The 22,546-nt window shown below is 38.4% G+C and overlaps 1 protein-coding gene across 1 annotated transcript; it reads right to left on the minus strand.

Annotated features, from left to right (window-relative positions):
* Positions 1 to 2,348: 2,348 nt before the first annotated feature.
* LOC145157783 (uncharacterized) lies at positions 2,349 to 4,322 on the minus strand. The gene has a single exon (XM_079076778.1). The coding sequence runs from the start codon at positions 4,320 to 4,322 to the stop codon at positions 2,349 to 2,351; it is 1,974 nt and encodes a 657-aa protein (XP_078932904.1).
* Positions 4,323 to 22,546: the final 18,224 nt, after the last annotated feature.

Below are 22,546 nucleotides of genomic sequence, written 5' to 3' on the forward strand. Positions count from 1 at the left end.
TATCTATACCCCATTGATAGAATGGCCACGGGCTAGATATGTTATGTAGTGGTGCTGGGGGGTTTGTTTGGACTGGGGCGTACGACTGGCATTCCCTGCATCTCCTGGCTATTTCTAGCGCATCTTGCTGTATTGTGGGCCAGTATACACCCATTCGCAGTACTTTGCCTGTTAGGGCCCGTGCCCCCTCGTGTGCGCCCACCTGGCCTGCCTGTGCTTCCCGTAGCATCTCTCTCCCTTTAGCTTGATCCATACACTTTAGCCATGGCGCTGTGAACCCTTTCTTGTATAGCTCTCCATTTATTAATGCATATGAGGGTGCTTTTATACATATCTTCCTGGCCTCGCCGTGATCGTCCGGGAGCACCCCTCTTTGCAGGTATTCCCTGAATGGTGTCATCCACGTTGGTCCAGTGGTTTTTAGGGTATTCACCTGCCGTTCGTCTATACTTCTTTCTCGGAGCACCTCTACCAAGACTTTCTTCGATAGGTGGTCGAAGCACGTGGATGCCAATTTGCTTAAGGCATCCGCCTTCTTGTTCTCGCTTCTAGGTATCTGCCTTATTGTGAACTGCTTAAACGACTCGATTAGTTGTTTCACTGTCTTCACGTACTTTCCCAATCTTTGATCTCTCACCTCGAAACTTCCATTGATCTGGTTCGTTGCTAGCCTTGAGTCCGTCAGGGCTGTTACAGCCTTTGCACCCATTTGCTTGGCTAGTCGCAATCCTGCGAGCAGAGCCTCGTACTCCGCTTCATTGTTTGATGTGTGAAAATCAAAACGGAGGGCGTAGGTCACTTCTTCCCCCTCTGGGCTAGTCAGGATTAGCCCCGCCCCTGAGCCTTCCCTGCTGGATGCTCCGTCCGTGTATAACGTCCACGAGCTGTTGTCGAGCGGGGCTTCTTCAACTGCCCACACTTTCTCCTTGGCAGGGCCCCCCTCGTCTGGGATTTCTAGCAGGAAGTCGGCCAACGCTTGTCCCTTAAGACTTGTTCTCGGGTGGTAACTTATGTCATGTTCTCCTAATTCGATTGCCCATTTCGCTAGCCGGCCCGACGTCTCTGGTATAAGCAGTATTTGTTTGATGGGGCAGTTTGTTAGTACTTCGATCTGATGTGCTTGAAAATACCGCCTTAGTCGCCGTGCCGCGTAGATGAGTGCCAGGACTAACTTTTCCAGGGTGGGGTAGTTGAGTTCTGGCCCTTGTAGTGCCCTGCTTACAAAATACACCGACCTCTGTTCTCCTTCCCTTTCTACAGTTAATACTGAGGATATTGCTTCTTTTGAGGTCGAAAGATACATTTGCAACGTCTCCCCCGGGACGGGACTGGCCAGCGTGGGTAACTTGTGCAATGCCTCCTTGATTTTCTGGAGCGCTACTTCTGCCTCGTTCGTCCACTGGAAGTTGCTCTTCTCGATGCAGCCTTTTAACGTGTGGAACAACGGAATGGCCTTGTCAGCGGATTTTGAGATGAACCTACTCAGAGCTGTAAGCTTCCCGTTCAGGCCCTGTGCGTCCCTGAGGGTGCCTAGGGTTGGCGTTTCAATGAGCTCGTCCACTTTGTTCGGGCTGGGCTGGATGCCCTGCCTGGTGACATAGTACCCCAAGAGCTACCCCTCTTCCACCCCAAACGTGCATTTAGCCGGGTTTAGCTTCATTTTTACCTTCTCTAGGGTTTGGAAAGTCTCCTCGATGTCTTGCAACATCTTGTCTTCGTGCGGGCTCTTGATCACCATATCGTCCACATATACTTCAATGTTTCTCCCAATTTGTTTGGCGAAGATCGAGCCAACTAAGCGCTGGTATGTGGCCCCGTCATTCTTTAGACCGAAAGGCATCTTAGTGTAACAGAAGGTGCCATGGTCCGTGTAAAAAGCCGTTTTTTCCTCGTCCTCTTTGCTCATCAAGATCTGGTGATACCCTTTATATGCATCTAAAAAACACTTCAGCTTGAATCCTTGCAATGACTCTACCTTCTGGTCAATTTCCGGGAGGGGGTAGCAGTCCTTAGGGCATGCTTTGTTTAAGTCAGAAAAGTCTATGCACATTCGCCATGACCCATCTTGCTTGCGGACCATGACTGGGTTGGCGATCCACGTCGGGAATATTGCTTCCCTTACTATTCCAGCTTCTGCTAGTTTGGCCACTTCGGCGTTGATTGCCCTATTACGGTCCCCACCCTGGACCCTCTTCTTTTGCTTAACCTCCTTTGCTCCTGGTTTAATTACAAGTTTGTGCTCAATGACTTTCCTTTGTACCCGCACCATGTCTGTGGGGGTCCATGCAAACACGTGTTTATACCGCTTGAGCAAGTCGACCAACGCTCCTCTTACGCGACTCGGGAGATCACATCCGATACTGACCGGCTGGGTGTTCCGCGTTGATCACCTCCTTTCCTTTTGCGGGGTCATGTCTCAGCTTCTTGGCCTCTTTAGTTTTCTCTGCTGGTTTCATAATTGCAAAGCATTGTAATTCTTTCGGTGGCGTGGTCAGTACCGTGGCTGCGCCCGTCGGAGTGTCGAACTTCATAACTCCATGCATGGTTGATGGAACCGCTCCTAGCTTTAAAAGAGCTGTTCTCCCCAGAATAATATTGTGCTCCGCCGCATGTCGGATGACCACAAAGTCAATCAGGGCGGTTTTCTTTTGCTGCTTATCATGGCTGGTTATGGTCAAGGGAAGGTGAATTGTGCCTAGCGGCCATAGGCTATGGCCGGTGAACCAGACCAGCCTCCCCGTCGTGGATCGTAGGTTGTCTTTCCAGCGATCTGGGAGAAGTCGGAAACAGTGCTCATAAATGATGTCCGCCGAACTTCCTGTGTCAACGTAGACCCTGTGTATGATTACATCCCTGATGGAGGCTTGGATTACCAGTGGGTCGTCGCCCCTCCATCCCTCCGGGCGAGGGTCTTGAACAAAGAATGTGAGCGCGCGTATCGGGGTTCTGGTGGTCCCTTGTTTCGTTTGTTGCTCCCCCCTGCTTTTCTTACTCCGTATCATGAATATCTCCTTATGCTGGGCTCCTTCGCGAGGTATGTTTTTAGCGTTTTCAGTGTCAAACTTTGCACGCAAGCTTCGTGTTATTTCCACCAGGTCCCCTTTATGCTGCTTCTCTTCCATTTCTTTTTTTAATACCGAACAGTTAGTTGTGTCATGCGTCTTACTTTTGTGGTAATCGCAGTACCGGTTCTTTGGCGATTTGGCTGGCTGCTGCTTCTCCGACACCGTGTACACCTCCGGGCGACGACCACGCCTGTCATCCTTGGCAAACGGTCGGAACCAAGCCTGTGGTCTCCTCGCTTGGCCGTAGTGCCTACTTCCCCCTCGGAAATCCGTGTGACCCGGGTTGTGGTGTCTGGTAGTCATTGCATTCAAGTAGGCCTGTTTTGCTGCTTCGCCATCCTCCTGTCTCAAATATCGCTCCACCCTTTCCTTCAATTCGGCCCGTATTAGAGGCTTCTTTTCCATGAGTTTTTGCGATAAAGGGCCTGGAAAAATCCCCCACGTGAAGGCACCGGCTATGAGCCCCTCACCATGCCCCGGTACGTCTAACGTGGCGTTTATGAATCTTGTGAAGTATTCCCGTACAGTTTCACCCTCCTTTTGCTTGCAGCCTATGATTGAATGAGAGTCTCCCTTGTACTTGCGTAATTGCATAAAGTTGGTAAGAAAAAGATACTTAAGCTGGGCAAAATTGGAAATGCTGCCCGGTTGTAGCGTCTTGAACCATGTGTCGGCGTTGCCGTCGAGTGTAGTTGGGAAATACGTGCACCAAAACCTTTCATCAAGCTTTAATGACGTCATGGTCCATTCATATGTGTCGATGTGGCTATCCGGGTCAGTGGTGCCGTTATACGTCTTGAGCGTCGGTAGTTTGGCTGTGTTTGGTATTTCGTAGTCCAACAACTGTTTGACAAACGGAGACGTCACACTACGGGAAAGGCATTCATGGCCTGGGGTGGTGGATGCTCCCGGCGGTTGGTATTGTGTGTTTAAGCCATATGGCGGCGGCATGTGGTAGCCAGGGCTTAGTCCGTAAAAGGGATACGGCTGGAATGGTAGTTGGAAGGGGTAACTGGAGGGAAAAGGGTGTATAGGGTTCATAGGGCTAACCGTTGTTGTCTGCTGTAAGTTATTGTTAGCAGTGATGGTTGGTCCAGCCCATGTGCCGGCCAGTGAATAGACAGGTGGCGGATGAGCTATCATGGTTTGTGCCAACGGTGGTACTGAAAGCATTGAACTCTGCCCGCTTGTCACCTGGTACGGCGGTGTCGCTGTAAACGACGGTGGGATGTTGAAGACGTGGCCTGGTGGAATCATCGCCGAGTGAACCGGTTGTGTTTGTTACAATGGCGGCACGAAGAACGGTGGCATCTGAAAGGACGTTGTTGGAAATGGCCCCACCGGAGTTGCTCTTGGCTAGTGAACTGGCGGTTGTGGGGCACCTTCAGTGGTTACCGTTGAGCTTCCTTCGCCTGTAGCAACCCTGCTGACCGCTGTAGGCAGCGGCGTTTCGTCCAACGCTGCCATGAGGCGTATGGGACTTGCCTGTTGTCCCTCACTGCCGTTGGACGCCATTCACTTGTCACTTTCGTGCTTTTAGTTTGTGTTCTTGATCTCACAAACGGATGGCGCCAAATGATGCGACCTTGACCTTGGCCTGATCGGTATTGTTCACTTAGGTTCTCAATTGCCTCTGCAAGATCACAAAGAAAGAAGGTCGTCAGCCGCTTTCCGGGAGGAGCTCCAGGAAGAACGCTCCGACGGTCAAGTCAGAGAGTGTTTAGGATCTTTGGGTGTGTGCTCTCAGAGAGTCCGGAGAGCTTACCTCGTGGGTCTGAGAGCGTATCCTTTTATACCTAGCTCCCTTGCCTGATCCGTACCAGACAAGATCGCTTTTTGGGGAGACAGGATCAGGGGCGCTGATTGGAGAGTCATGCGCCTTTAACCGTTAGGGCGCTCTTATTGGCTCTGACGGTAATGGTCTGATCCTCCTGCTTGTCTCCTGACCATTTCTTTTGTCTTGGAGCTGGGAGCGTCTCTTAGGCGGGCGCGAGCGTTTCGCCTGTGCGTTCCGCTCCCGAGGGCACCAGTGGACGCTAAGCCTCCTAGGCTGGGCCCGGTTGGCGTGCGCGAGCCTTTCGCCTGTGCCCTCCACTCCCGGGGATGCCAGCGGATGCTGAGCCTGCTGGGCTGGGACCGTTTGACTTGTCCGGCTCGTGCTTCTGCCGTGCTGCCCTAGGCACGTCATCAATATATATATATATATATATATATATATATATATATATATATATATATATATATATATATATATATATATATATATATTGAAGGGTTTTGAGCATTCTAACACTCCTAAGGTGAACATGCAACCTAAGTACCTTGGATCTATGTTTTCTCTATTATACATGTAAATATCAATTTTCCAAGATTTTGTTCTAACTAGCATAATATGAAGTACATATTAATATAAATTCTAGTAGAATTACATACCTCTTTGTTGTAGCTTGATTCCATGGAGCTTAAGAGCCTAGTGCCTCAAATATGACACCTCAAATGGTTCACACAACATCAGCAACATCTTGGAATAACTTAAGAGAAAAGGTTCATATGCTCAAATCGGCTAGCCCTCATGTGTACACACACTTGTGCCAATTTCTTGAGCCATGGGGTCCTTATATATTGTGGCTATTAGGGTTACACCATGTAACTCATGTCTTTCCATATTCTTCATGCTCTATGGGTTAAAACCTCCATGGGTTACTCTATGGGTTTAGCCCAACATGAAGAACTATGGATCATAAGCCCACATATATAAGAATGAATGATTTAGACAATCAATCCCCATATATTTAATTAGTCTCCTTTTGATCACAAAATTAATTCCAAATTAATCATTGATCAATACTAATTAAATAATATGATTTCATATTAATATATTAGAACTTATAATATATTAACAAATCATAAATATCCTTTTCTCACAAAAGTATATCCAAATTGTTCCGATGCCATGCAACCCAAATGGACCATGTCAAATCTGGTCAAGTACATACCAATTATAGTTGTAGGCTTAGACACTAATCCAACAGTCTCCCACTTGGATAAGTATAAAACTATTATTGTGTATGACTCCAAAACCCGACTAACAATCGTAGCTCTTAAAAGCTGTTGTCGAACTCTGAACAAATCAATGACACGTCCATTAGATAAGGTATCATATATTCCTCCATTCTAGATATCATATGGACTGAGACATGGATTATAATCATTCTCTCTGTCCATTTGTTGTTTCCCGATTTCCGATTTATGACGACTGACTAATTGAACAAATCACATCAGTCCAGGCTTGGCCAAGCACTTCGGGGTGTCATCACTAAATCATTGAGGGGCCCACAGATATCGCTTTTATCCCTTTAAGGGTAAAAGGAATGGATAAACTTCGACTCATATGCTTGTTCTACTACTTGTTGAATCATACACAAAGGCACGTTTTATAACATCGAGTTACCAATGCGTTATCGTACAATCAATGTATAACCAACTCATAGGCAAGAACTTATATCTCTAGGTTTGAAGAATATAAGATATTATCGTCTCATGATCACTCGTGATAAAATCCATGAAATGAGTCAAATGAGCGTGGGTTTAATCCAATACTCATAACTTATGAGCACTCATGAATGTTGTAGCAACTCTTGCTATGTCGAATACCTTGGGCATCTACAACCCAACTTCATGACAGTCTTGCCTTAATACCTACTTCCAACGTATTATCGACTGTGGATGGTTTGAATAACTTAGTCATTCAGGAAGAATGACCTAGTTATTCTGGAAGTCAAAACATGCAAAATGAAACACAAGAATAATCGAATCCAATATGCTCTCAGAACTTATTTATATAAATAGAACACCTTTTATTTATCACCATGTTGATTACACATCATTCATTGTATACTGTTTCAAATTTATCAACTTTATACTTAAATTAAAACAATAGTTGTCCCATGCTCCAAGCATGTACACTATGTTTTTCTAAACAATAGTCATGCCATACACCAAGTATGCATACTATGTTTCTATGATCTTTACTTTGTGGAATAGATCGATTGAACATAATTCCAATGATTCTCATTTCACAATCCCAAATCCTTACCGCAAATGCAAGAATTCCAAATTCATGCCATTTACCTAAATCTGTTAGATTCTAAACTTATATGCATTGATCCTCTTGTAATGATTATGCACAAAGTCATAAAGACTTGTCAACAGACATTATAGAGTATTCCAATGGAGATCATTCCATGGAAACAAAGTCTCAAATTCAAAGTACATTGCTTTGAACATCCTTCTTGGATTAAGTTTCCTAATCTTACACAGATTTAATGAATAACTTCCACCTATGGGAATATTTCCGTATTCTCATTTTGACTATCACTTCTGAACAAGAGTTGCCTCTTTTCAGAATATGTCAATATGGTCCTTCCAAAATTAACACTATACTTCCAACTGTCCCTGAGCAACCAATCTTTGGTAAACCATAGATTGTCCTCGACAATTTCTTAATCACTTTAGTCATATCCAGTTCTAGTACTTTTTCCCTCTTAATGTCATAGGCATTTGGAAAATTTTAGAACAGATGAATATTATAGCACATGAAATCGATCTTATATCGGAAGCATATGGGACACGATTCATGATGTCTCACATAAAGACATGATACTAGACCAGTCTTTTTGCTATAATATTTCTATTTCTATTTGCCAAGTTCTCATAATTCAGATTATGAAAAGGGATGTCGTAATCATAATCAAATTTTAGAAAAAAAATAATGTTCCCATATATAGAATTTTCTTATGTTGAACCATTCCAACATAACATTCATATATATACTTGACTAAATTTGATTAAAATCTCACGATCTAAGCTTTTAGATTTGAAATGAAGTACAATTTCCTCTCCCTTAATTATAGCAAAACAACTTTTCCCAATTGAACTTTTGTTTTTCTATAATTAACATTGCCAACTTGCAACACTTATTATAATTATCATACTCCCACTTGCATGATGATTATTAGCATAACACTTATACTCCCACTAGCTTTGACATGTACTCAGAAATCAGCTGGACTTCTAGAAATCAATACTTTATTGACTTTCTTACCGAAGTTCAAATTTCTGATACGAGATGCGTTGATTAAACTTTATCAAAATCATACACCTTTCCTTAGATAGCACATATGTGTGTCTAAACAATTTTAGAACTATGAAAAGGGATGCCGTAATCATAGTCTCAATTGTTTAGACTTTTGCCACTTCTCACAAGTCCATGTTAGTGTGCCGGTTAACTACACATGCTCCACTAACGACTTTGAGAATGCAAATATCACAATTGCTATCTACTTAAAATCTACTTAGTGAAAGCGTTTCCTCACCATCATTTTCATAAATCGGAGAGAAACCTTATGACACTTAGATTTTATGGTGTATGTGTTCCTTTCCATGTGAATTTGTCAAAAACATAATCACAAGAGAAGGTTAGTGACAAATCCAAACTCATATGGACCGAACTTGTGCAGTCTTAACTTCTTGCCACCTGGCAGCACAAGATCTTCTAGACTCCCACTGTCCTCTTGACATATAAGACTCTCTTGCCAAGAACCATTCCTTGACAAAAACAAATGTTCAAGAGATAGTGCGGATTCTTATCAAGAAAAACACTTCACACAATTGGCCTTAGTTGGTCTTTGTTTTATCCAAAACATTACAACTTACCAATTTCAAATGTACACGAGTAGAACACATTTTACTCTTATATTTGACAAGTGTTAATAAACCTTCTTTAAGATATATCACTCAAGTTACAATCTTGGAGTATGACTCTAAGACTTGTTTTGGAACGAAGTATCTACCACCTTCTTGATTTAACCATTTCAATAATTCATGACTCCTCTTCTTAGCCATAAGAATGCACTAAGATTTCCCTAGAGGATGAATTATGATATGGTCTCACAATCATTAAGATGATCATAAAACATGATACTAAAGTACTCTCCCATCTTTTCAGATTTGAGAAACTTTTATCTTTCTGCCAAATTTGATTCTTCTTATTCGTTCTGCCATACATCGAAACTTTTCCAATGCTTCAGAATTATACTTAAACTTGTAAGTATAACCATATTTACTAAACTTTAGTAAATCATGACGAAGAGTCTTATCGATCTTTTGTGGTGGACTTGACCAGTGCACAAGAATGTGTACTCGATCCCTTAGTCCTTCACTTGGCTCACTTATACATGTGAACAAGGAACTAGTCTTACTTTTTCAAAGATGAAAGTTCTCATTCACCATACAATACAACTTGCATAATTCCAAGTTTCTATCCAACTGAAACTTGGTTGATGAGAATTTTTCCTTATTTGGTAAATTATGACACTACCACAAACGACAGAATCAAATCCATTTTCCAATGTTGCTATCAATGGAATCATATAAACAACAATTTTTGACAAATGCCATTGTAAGGATACTTAAAATAAATAAAATTAAAAATTTTCTTTTACTTTAAAACTTGCGGAAAAAACTTATCCTTACAATGCAAATGCATATGAAAAACTATGTTGTTATCTATTCCTAATCAATCTATCACAACTCTTAATGAGCACCTCAAAAATTTTGATCACCGAACCATGCGATCAAAATCCATCTTCGCGATCAGAATCAGCTTACTCTTCTTTAAGCTTCCTCTCTTTTCTTTGATTCTTAAAACTTCAACATGTGACCCAGTCACATGATGTAATAAGAATCTCCAAATAAGAACTTAATAGAGTTAGATAGTGGACTTACCTGAAGCAGAGTCAAGCTTTTTGACTTTACCAACCTTATGATCTTTCAGGTAAATAGGGTAGCTTTGCAACCAATGCCCCTTCCTTTGGCAATAGAAACATACGGACCCTTTGGGAATGCTACACGGGACTATCTCAGACTTAGCCTTTCTTTTTACCATTTGGTCAACCGAGTTGACTATGGCCGATCCCTTTCCATTGGAAAGAGAAAGCTTTTCTGGATATCCAATGTTACCATTTTCAATGTCCATGGTAGTTTGGGAAATTGATCTTCTAATCAAATTTGTTTTACCAGTGCTCTAAATCATTGCTGATTCAGCAGCACCTAGCAAATAGATAAGATCATTAAGGGTCATGTCATAGTCTGTTACATAGTAGTCCTTAAAGAACTCACTATGTGACTTAGGAACTGATTTAACATCCAACTTCCTCAATACTTTGACACCCAACTCTCCCGGCTTGTAAATATGTGACTTCATCTCCAAGATGTGAGCACACATAGACCTTGCTTGCCAATAGGGCTTGAGTGACCTTAAACTATTCAAGAACTTGTGGGTTAGGAAGAATAAGAGGAGGTGAAGGAAGAGAAGAATGATTTCTGGGACATCATCTTCATAAGGAAGGCTTGTTCCAAGAGTTTTGGGAAGATCATACCTGTCTGAACCAAACATCTGTTGGGAGATATTCAAGATAGTTGATTTAAAGTCCTTAATATAACACCCAATATGAAATATTAAGGCTAGGACCCAACACAATATTTTGTAACTTCGAAGAGGGATGCCGTAATCCAAGCTATAGAATATTTGAAGGTAGGCGAATGACGATTCACCAATTTCCACCATGAAAAACGAAATAATTTATTAGGTTTTAATTGGATTTGAAACTCCTAGATCTTTTGAGATTCAATGAAATTTTCAATGGCATGTTTCAATCTCGATTGTGCCCTCTCAAATTTTGTGACTGGGATGTCGAGGATCACAAAACAAGGTGTGAATAACCATGCAAATATACTTGGTACCCTTAATATTTACCACTCAATCGATGTGACGGTTAACCACACGCGCTCCACCGATACTATGATAAACATTAAGTTACCCTTTGCCTACCTTGTTAAATCCAGGTTAGTGTGTCGGTTAACCACACACGCTTCACTAACGACTTAAGCAAAGTGAAAAGTGTAATTTCATGGGTTAGCACCAAATTCAAATTTTCCTAAAGTAACTAAGATTAGGAATTTATAAAAGGTTTAGTTACTTTAGTATTTATCATTGATACTTTTAATGAAGGGAGAATTATAGTCCTTGTCCTACCCGTTCGGCTAATGACCCTCCACCAGTCAAGGAAGCGGTGGGTGAGAGTGGAAACCCATTAAGCTGCCATTTTATAGGCAGTAACCTTATACCCCCCTTATAGACCGACTTCGTGAATGAGGCCTAATAACGGTGAGACTGACTTTGTTCTTATACATACATATATATATATATATATATATATATATATATATATATATATATATATATATATATATATATATATATATATATTATTAACTTATAATACTATAAAGTATAAGAGTTGAATTTGAACTTTTAAAATTCTAAGGGCTTAACTTGGAATTAAAGTATTCATGAGGGGAAACTTTACAAATTCCAAAACTTGAGGGCAAGTTTTGAACTATTCAAAAACTTTTCAATTCCATAACTTATGTGTTTAAAGTAGTTTTAATGAAAAACTCTTCAAGTTCCATAACTTGAGGACAAGTTATGGAAGACTTTAAAACATTTAAAAATGAGACTCTTCACTTTCATAACTTATGGAAATCTTATGAGTGTTTAAAAATCATAAATGTGACTTTTCATATAACTTGAGGACAAGTTACAAAAACACATTTTATGAATAACTTTTATATCAATATGGATTGAAAACATATTATCACATAACTTTTCTATTAATCTAAATCAACTCATAAGAACAAGATAATTCAAATCAAACACTTTTCGTGTAATTAGCCTAACCATTAAACTAATACAAAACATGAATATATTGACAATTATCTATGAAATTGGATTAGCATGAACATTACCACATCAAAAACAGGTCTATAAGTTCAAAAACAGCTTAGGGTAATGTTCCTAGTCCAATTCCAGCCTTAAAAGTCGAAAATATGCTATCAGGGGCTTCTACTCGTCGAGTGTATGAACCTACTCGACGAGTAGGACGAATTTCTTCATGGACTCGGCGAGTCCATCGGTGGACTCGGCGAGTCCATCGGTGGACTCGGCGAGTCCATCGGTGGACTCGGCGAGTCCATCGGTGGACTCGGCGAGTCCATCGGTGGACTCGGCGAGTCCATCGGTGGACTCAGCGAGTCCAGAGCCCAGACAGCCAGAAAATCGATTTTTTTCAGTTTTTTTAGCAATTTGCATCAAGTATAATTGAAAACAAGCCTAGGCTATGAAACCACTGAAGGATTTTGAGCATTCTAACACTCCTAAGGTGTACATGCAACCCTAAATACCTTGGATCTATGTTTTCTCTATTATAAATGCAAATATCAATTTTGCAAGGTATTGTTCTAACTAGCATAATATGAAGTACATATTAATATAAATTCTAGTAGAATTACATACCTCTTTGTTGTAGCTTGATTCCATGGAGCTTAAGAGCCTAGTGCCTCAAATGTGACACCTCAAATGGTTCACACAACATCACCAACATCTTGGAATATGTAACGCCCGTAGATTCGGGCTAGTCAATTTAAGGACAATGAGCGTCAAAAATGACTTTTTAATGGAAGATTATTTAGAAGGAGTAATCTTTATTAATTTGTATTATATGTTACAAGGATTTCGTACATATAAAGAACGCTGAAATCCGAGTTATAACGAAGAAGTTATGACACGTCGAAGTTTCGCGACAGAACCAGCACGACACAGCGCAGCATAAATAGTGAATTTACGATAGAGTGATATTTGGCCTTAGCTATCTAAACGAAAGTCGTAGAATACATTAAACCAAGAGCGTGCACAAAAAGAACGCCCAAATCTGACTTTGTATGAGGAAGTTATGATTTTTCGAAGTTTCGGTTTAGCAGTATGCAGCCCGAAGATCGAATAATAGATCGAGCGGTTTTTAGCCGACACAACCTAAACGAGAATCGAAGATCTTGTTAATAGTAGCGTAACGATAAAAAGACAGACGAAAACGGACATCGGATGAAGAGGTTATGAAATTTTAACGGACTTTTCCTGTCCCGGCTCGTTAAAAATATAATATAATATTAAAAATAAAGTTAAAATTAGCCGACGGAGTCTAAATGAAAGTTGTAGAACATAATCTCACCTACGCGTGGATATAAATAATGTCAAAAACGGAGCTCGTATGCGAAAGATATGGATTTTTGAAGTTCTGAGTACAAACTTCGAGAATTTGACTTCATTCACGACGTGAACACAGTGTTCACGACGTGAACTCAGTGAACGACGCGTTTCGAGCCTAGAAGACACACGGAAAGCCTAGGGGATGACCAGGATCAAAGTCACTATTGGATTAGATGTCTAAGCCCATAACTATTATTGGTATGTACTTGACCCGAGAGTAGCATGGTCCATTTGGGTTGCATATCATTACGACAATTTGTTAGGATGGACTTTTGAGAGAAGGTTATTTATGGTTTATTAATATATTATAAGTTATAATATATTAATATGAAATCATATGTTTTAATTAGTATCGATCAAGAATTAATTTGGATTTAATTTAGTGATCAAAAGAGACTAATTAAATCTATAGGGACTAATTATGATAATTAGTTATATTTATATGTGTTGGGCTTATGATCCATGTTGAACCAAGTTTATGTATGGATACATAAAGAGTTGGGCCACATGAACCATGGATCATAAAACCCATGGGTATGGATTATGGGTTATACCCATGACCCTTGGAATCCTACATATAAATAGGTTACTCCATAGCCAAAATCACCACTTCTTTTCTTAGAGAAATATGGAGGTGTTTTGGTGCATGGAATTCTCTCTCAAGAGCCACCTTTGTCCTAGGTGTGTTGTGATTCTATTTGAGGCATTTCATACTGTTGGTGCTAAGCTCTTAAGGCCAAATACATCAAGACTTCAAGCCACATAAATGGTATGTTTCCCTAACTAGTATATTATATGGTTTATGTCAAATGCATGCTAGTTATAGGTTTAATGCCTTGGAAACCATTTGCATGTATAATAGAGAAAACATAGATCCAAGGTATTTAGGGTTGTATGTGCACCATAGGATGTTGTAGTATACTAAAACCCAACAGTGGTATCAGAGACATGGGTTGTTTTCTATTATATTTGATGCAAATGTATTTTTTTTTTCAAGTTGAAGGGAAAAAAAAGAAAAAAAACATGAAGTTTGTCAATTTTATGATAATTACTTGATTTTATGAAAAACTAATTATTTATAAAATTTGAGTCACTTTACTACAAGAGTTGAATTAGGTCAATTTATTAAAAGATAGAATGATATGATTATTTTATTTGTTTTAAAAGTTTGATCTAAATGGTTTTAAGGAGTTACAAATTTTGTCATAAAATTTTGGAACTCAAAAGTTTTTTTTAAAGTTATGATCTTAAGAGTTTTGAAACTTCCATAAGTTATGGATGTGAAATGTCTCATTTATTAACTCTTTAGGTTATGAATTCCAAGAGTCTTCAAAGGATAATTGTCAAAGTTTCAAGATTCGTATTAGTTTATATGATTATCTAATTTCTTGAAAATTGTTGATGTGAATTATCTTTACTTATGAGTTTAATCTAGATCATAGAAAAATTATTTGATTATTGTGTTAATTGGAATATTTGATCTTAATGGTTTTTATGAACTCCATAACTTGTCCTCAAGTTATGGAAAGTGAAGAGTTTTTCTTTTTAAAGTGTCATTAAGTCTCATAGGTTATGAAAATAGAAGAGTCACTATTTTTAATGTCATCATTAAATGATTTAATGTCTTCCATAACTTTTCCTCAAGTTATGGAACTTGATTTTTTTTTCATTAAACCTTAATTAAACTCATAAGTTATGAAAAATCCAAGAGTTTTGAAAGGTTTCAAAACTTGTCCTCAAGTTTTGGAATTTGTAAAGTTACCCCCCATGTATACTTTAATTCCAAACTAGACCTTAGAATTTTAAAAGTTTAAAATTCAACCCTTATACTATTATTATAATTTTAATTATATAGATATGTATAAGATAAAGTCGTCTTACCATTAGTAGGCCTCATTCACGAAGCCGGTCTATAAGGGGGGTATAAGGTTACTGCCTATAAAATGGCAGTTTAATGGGTGTCCACTCTCACTCACCGCTTCCTTGACCGGTGGAGGGTCGTTAGCCGAACAGGTAGGACAAGGACTATAATTCTCCCTTCATTATAAGTATAATGATAAATACTAAGTAACTAAACACTTATAAATTCCCAATCTTAGTTACTTAGGAAAATGTGAATAAGGTGCTAATCCAGGAAATTACACTTTGCACTTTGTTTAAGCTGTTAGTGGAGCGTGTGTGGTTAACCGACACACTAACCTGGACTTAACAAGGTAGGCAAAGGGTAACTTAATGTTTATCATAGTATCGTTGGAGCGTGTGTGGTTAACCGGCACATCGATTGAGGGGTAAATATTAAGGGTACCAAGTATATTTGCATGGTTACTTCACACCTTGTTTTGTGATCCTCGGCATCCCAGTCATAAAACCTGAAGGGCACACTCGAGACTGAAACATGCCATTGAAAAGTTCAATGAATCTCAAAAGAATCTAGGAGTTTCAAAACCAATTAAAACCTAATAATACATTTCGTTTATCTTGGTGGAAATTGGTGAATCGTCATTCACCTACCTTCAAATATTTTATAGCTTGGATTACGGCATCCCTCTTCCAAGTTATAAAATAGTTTGTTGGGTCCTAGCCTTAATATATCATATTGGGTGTTATATTAAGGACTTAAATCAACTTTACGTGAATTTCTCCCATTGTTGATGTCTGGTTTAGACAACAATGATCTTCCCAAACCAAGCTTTCCTAATGAATATGACTTCCCGAGTTTGGCTCATGGAAGTCATACTTCTCTTCCTCCACCTCCTCCAATTATTCTCCCTAACCCACAAGTTCAAGGTCACTCAAGCCCTAATGGCAAGCAAGGTCTATGTGTGATCACATCTTAGAGATGAAGTCACATATTGACAAGCCGGGAGAGTTGGGTGTCAAAGTCTTGAGAAAGTTGGATGTTCAATCACTTTCTAAGTCACATAGTGAGTTCCTTTGGGACTACTATGAAACAGACTATGACATGAACCTTAATGATCATATCTATTTGCTTGGTGCTGCTGAATCAGCAATGACAAAGGTGACACTGGAAATCCAGAAAAAGCATTCTCTTCCCAATGGAAAGGGATTGGCCATAGTCAACCCGGTTGACCAAATGGTAAAGAGAAATGCTAAGTCTGAGATAGTCCCATTACCAAAGGGTCCATATGTTTATTTTGCCAAAGGAAGGGGCGTTGATTGCAAAGCTGCCAAATTTACCTAAGGATGGTAAAGTCAATAAGTTTGACTCTACATCAGGTAGAGCCCATTATCTAACTCTGTTAAGTTCTATTCTGAGATCCTCATTACATGATGTGACTGGGTCACATGTTGATGTTTTAAGAATCAAAGAATAGAGAGAAATCTTAAAGGAAGTATATGTTGATTCTGATCGCGAAGGTGGATTTCGATCGCATCAGAATTTTGAGCAGTTGCTTAAGAAGTTATGATATATTGCTAAGGAATAGATAACAACAATTTTCCATGTGGATTGTAAGGATAAGTTTTTCCGCAAAGTTTTAAAATAAAAGAAAATTGTTTAATTTTATTTATTTGAAGTATCCTTACAATGACATTTGTGGAAAATTGTTGCTTATATGATTCCACTGACAGCAATATCGGAAAATGGATTTGATTCTTTCATTTGTGGTAATGTCTAAATTTACCAAATCAGGAAAGTTCCTCATCGCCCAAGTTTCAATTGGACTGAAACTTGGAATCATGCAAGTTGAATAGTATGATGAATGAGAACTTTCAAGCATTGGAAAATCAAGACTAATTACTTGTTCACATGGATGTGTGAGTCAAGTGAAGGACTAAAGGAATTGAGTACACATTCTTGTGCACTGGTCATGTCCACCACAAAGCTCGTTAAGACTATTTGATTTACTAAAGTTTAGTAAATATGGTTATACTTACAAGTTTAAGTATAATTCTGAAACATTGGAAAAGTCTCAATGTATGGCAGAACGAATGGGAAGAATCAAATTAGGCAGAAAGATAAAAGTTTCTCAAATCTGAAAAGATGGGAGAGTACTTTAGTATCATGTTTGTGATCATCTTAATGATTTAAAAATCATATCACAATTAGTCCTCTAAAGGTCATCTTAGTGCATTCTTATGACTAAGAAGATGAGTCATGAACTGTTGAAATGGTTAGATCAGGAAGATGAGTCATACTTCGTTCCAAAACAATTCGTAGAGTCATACTCCAAGATTGTAACTTGAGTGACATATCTTAAAGAAAGGTTTGAAACACTTGTCAAATGTAAGAGTAAAAGTGTCCTACTCTTGTACATTTGAAATTGGTAAGTTGTGATGTTTTGGATAAAACAAAGACCAACCAAGGCCAATTGTGTGAAGTGTTTGTCTTGATAAAGAATCTGCACTATCTCTTGAATATTTGGCAAGATAGTCTTATATGTCAAGAGGATAGTGGGAGTCTTAAAGATCCTAAAAAGAATTTCAAGAACTAATCAAGAATAAAACCTGAGGTTCTTCACTAGCACACGACTTGAGGTTTATAACCTATCGTGTTGACATATTCTGTGCCCATTCCAGTTAAAGTTGGCTTTGCATAGGAGTTCTGAAAGGTCTTAATTGGTTACATAACAACTTGGAAGCAATGGCAGGCCCTGTACTGCCAGGTGGCAAGAAGTTAAGATTGCATAAGTTCAGTCCATATGAGTTTGGATTTGTCATTATCCTTGTCTTGTGACTATGGTTTTGACGATTCACATGGATAAGAACACATACACCATAAAATCTAAGGGTCATAAGGTTTCTCTCCGATTCATGAAAATGATGGTGAGGAAACACTTCCACCAAGTAGATTTGAAGCAGATGTCAAAAGGTCTAAACAATTGAGACTATGATTACGGCATCCCTTTTCATAGTTCTGAAATTGTTTAGACACACATGCATGCTATATAAGGAAAGGTGTATGATTTTGATAAAGTTTTATCAAAGCATCTCGTATCAGAAATCTGAACTTTGGTAAGAAAGTCAATAAAGTATTGATTTCTAGAAGTCCAGCTGATTTCTGAGTACATGTCAAAGCTAGTGGGAGCATAAGTGTTATGCTAATAATCATCATGTTAGTGGGAGCATGATAATTATTGTTAGTGCTGCAAGTTAGCAATGTTAATTATAGAAAACAAAAGTTTCAATTCGTGAGGCTGCAGGGATTGAAAAAGTTGTTTTGCTATAATTAAGGGAGAGGATATACTTCATTTCAGTTCTAAAGGCTTAGATTGAGACCTTAATCATCTTTAGTCAAGAATATATATATATATATATATATATATATATATATATATATATATATATGAATTTCATGTTGGATTGGTTCAACTTAAGGAAATTCTATATATTGCGTTCTCAAAATTCGATTATGATTACGGCATCCCTCTTCATAGTCAAATTTTGAAAACATGGCAAATAAAATTATTGTAGCAAAAGACTGGTCTAGAATCATGTCTTTATGTGAGACATCATGAATCGTGTACCATTTGCTTTGGGTACAGGATCGATTGCATGTGCTATAATATTTGTCATTTCTAAATTTTTCCAAATGCCCAGAGGCATTAAGAAGGGAAAAGGTCTAGAATTGGATATGACTAAAATGATTAAGCAATTGTCGAGGACAATCTGAGGTTTACCAAAGATTGGTTGCTCAGGGACAGTTGGAAGTATAGTGCTAATTTTGGAAGGACCATATTGACATATTCTGAAAAGAGGCATCTCTTATTCAGAAGTGATAGTCAAAATGAGAATATGGAGTTGTCTCCATAGGTGGAAGTTATCTGTGTAAGATTAGAAAACTTAATGCAAGAAGCATGTCCAAAGCAATGTACTTTGAATATGAGACTTAGTTTCCATGGAGTTGATCTCCATTGGAATACCTTATAATGACTGTTGACAAGTCTTTGTGACTTTGTACATATTCATTACAGGAGGGTCAGTGCATATAAGTTTAAAATCTAAACAGATTTCGATAAATGATAGGAATTTGAAATTCTCACATTTTTCGATAAGGATTTGGGAGTGTGAAATTAGAATCATTGAAATTATGTTCAATTGGTTTATTTCACAAAGTAAGGATCATAGATAAACATAGAGTGCATACTTGGTGTATGGCAAAGCTATTGTTTAAGAAAAGCATAGTGTACATGCTTGGAGCATGGGACAACTAGTGTTTTTAATTCAAGTATAAAGTTGATAAAACCGAAACAATGAATAATGAGTAATCAGTATGGTGATAAATAAAAGTGTTTATTTATATTCATAGGGTTTGATACCATATTTGATTCATTTATTCTTGTGTTTCACTTTGCATGTTTTGACTTCCAGAATAACTAAGTCGCTCTTCCTGAATGATTAAGTTATTCAAACCATCCACAGTCGGTCATATGTTGGAAGTGGATATGAATCAAGACTGTCACGGGTTGGTTTGTAGAGGTCCAAGTTGGTGGACAAAGTGGTGCTACAACACTCATGAGTGCTCATAAGTTCTGAGTATTGGATTCAACCCGCGCACATTTGAATCACTTCATGGATTTTATCACGAGTGATCATGAGACGATAATATCTTATATTCTTCAAACCTAGAGATATGAGTTGTTACTATGAGTTGGTTATACATTGATTGAACGAAAACGCATTTGGTAACTCGATGTTATAAAACGTGCCTTTTTGTATGATTCAACAAGTAGTAGAACAAGCCATATGAGTCGAAGTTTATCCATTCCTTTTACCTTCGGGATAAAAGCGATATCTGTGGGCCCCTCGATGATTTAGCAATGACACATGTGAGTGCTTGGCCAAGCCAGGACTGATTTGATTTGTTCAATCAGTCAGTCATCATAAATCGAAAATCGGGAAACAACAAATGGACAGAGAGAATGATTAAAATCCATGTCTCAGTCCATATGATATCTAGAATGGAGGAATATATGATCCCTTATCTAATGGATGCGTTATTGATTTGTTCAGAGTTCGACAGCGGCTTTAAGAGCTACGATTGCTAGTCGGGTTATGAAGTCGTACTTGCAATAATAGTTTTAGACTTATCCAAGTGGGAGACTGTTGGATTAGATGTCTATCCCCATAACTATTATTGGTATGTACTTGACCCGAGAGTAGCATGATCCATTTGGGTTGCATATCATCAGGACAATTTGTTAGGATGGACTTTTGAGAGAAGGTTATTTATGGTTTATTAATATATTATAAGTTATAATATATTAATATGAAATCATATGTTTTAATTAGTATCGATCAAGAATTAATTTGAAATTAATTTAGTGATCAAAAGAGACTAATTAAATCTATGGGGACTAATTATGATAATTAGTTATATTTATATGTGTTGGGCTTATGATCCATGTTGGACTAAGTTTATGTATGGATACATAAAGAGTTGGGCCACATGAACCATGGATCATAAAACCCATGGGTATGGATTATGGGTTATACCCATGACCCTTGGAATCCTACATATAAATAGGTTACTCCACAGCCAAAATCACCACATCTTTTCTTAGAGAAATATGGAGGTGTTTTGGTGCATGAAATTCTCTCTCAAGAGCCACCTTTGTCCTAGGTGTGTTGTGATTCCATTTGAGGCATTTCATACTGTTGGTGCTAAGATCTTAAGGCCAAATACATCAAGACTTCAAGCCACATAAAAGGTATGTTTCCCTAACTAGTATATTATATGGTTTATGTCAAATGCATGCTAGTTATAGGTTTAATGCCTTGGAAACCATTTGCATGTATAATAGAGAAAACATAGATCCAAGGTATTTAGGGTTGTATGTGCACCATAGGATGTTGTAGTATACTAAAACCCAACAGTCACAATGTGAACATACATGGTTCAGGACGTGAGAGTCGATTTTTCTGCCTATAAATAGAAATCGAGCCATTCGGGTTTATGTTACCAATTCTTATTTCTCTTTCACTTTAAACACTCTTTTAGCCTACTTTTAACCCCCCGAAGTCCTGGTATCGTCCCTAACACCCGAAGGAAGTCCCGACGCCCCGAAGATCCCGAGAAAAAGAGTTTTTGAGCCGAAACTCTGCCCACGTGAAGCCCGGTTTTTGAGAAAACATCTCGGTTTCATCTATTTTTAGAGCCGAAGTACTGTCCAATCATCTTCTTAACAAGTGAGTGTATAGTAACTTTCATCTTACACATAGATATGAAGTATTTTATATAAAATATGTGCTATGTGTATATATATGTTGTTTGTTTATTTGAGGTGGATGTTGAATGAATGTTTTATACATGGTTAAAATAATTAAAAATGTATAAATATTTTTATCTACAAATAACATGGTTAGATGAAAGAATGTTTTGTACAGATTTTTGAACTGTATATGTATTTATATCTACGAATATGTTGGGTAAAACATGGTTAGATAACAAATGAGGGATGAAAGACGGAATAGATGTACGTTGGTAGCTATGGATTTAGTATCGTATAGATGTACGTTGGTAGCTATGGATTTAGTACCATATAGATAAATATTGGTAGCTATGGAATTAGTACCTTGGCAGCTATGGACTTAGTGCTTGTTGTATAAATCTTGGGCAGCGATGGACTTCGTGCCTATTCCTTTGGTTACCTTGGCAGCTATGGACTTAGTGCTTGTTGTATAAATCTTGGGCAGCAATGGACTTCGTGCCTATTCCTTTGGTTACCTTGGCAGATATGGACTTAGTGCCTGTTGTATAAATCTCGGGCAGCGATGGACTTCGTGCCTATTCCTTAGGTCAATCCTTAGGAATGAAGGATAGATGATTCTTAGGGTAGATCCTTAAGATTAAAGAAGATAATGGGGATGAGTAATTGGGTTGATTGTTTGATGATTAAATATAATAATTATATTATTGTGGGTTGAAAACCCTATGTACTCACCAGGTTTCCCAACCTGACCCACTGAGAGATTTAAAAGAGATGTAGATCACTAGTGTAAATGAATGTAAGGTTTGTTTATGCTTATGTTTCAGTATTGACGATGACATCCCAAATGTTTTAATTGAATAAAATACATTTCTTCGGAAATGCTTTGATAAAGTATTTATCATGTATTTTCTGGGAACAAATTCCACAACATTTTTATTAAAAGGGTACTCTGATATTTATAAAGCATAAACAAAATCGGTCTTTCCTGGCCGTGAAATTGGGGATGTGACAGTTGGTATCAGAGCATTAGTTTAAGCGAACTAGGAATTTGTAGGATTTCTAGAGTTAAACTTAGAATGCTAAGTGATGATCGTGATATGAGTGTCTACCATATTTTAGACACGAGCACTAGTATATTTTAGGAA

This window comes from Lactuca virosa, chromosome 2, assembly GCF_052849685.1.
Source record: "Lactuca virosa cultivar CGN04683 chromosome 2, Lactuca_virosa_CGN04683_v6, whole genome shotgun sequence".
In the NCBI taxonomy this organism is placed as follows: Eukaryota; Viridiplantae; Streptophyta; class Magnoliopsida; order Asterales; family Asteraceae; genus Lactuca; species Lactuca virosa.

Excerpts from the sequence above, each read along its gene's own strand:
- LOC145157783 (XM_079076778.1), bottom strand. The coding sequence starts at position 4,322 with ATGATTCCACCAGGCCACGTCTTCAACATCCCACCGTCGTTTACAGCG.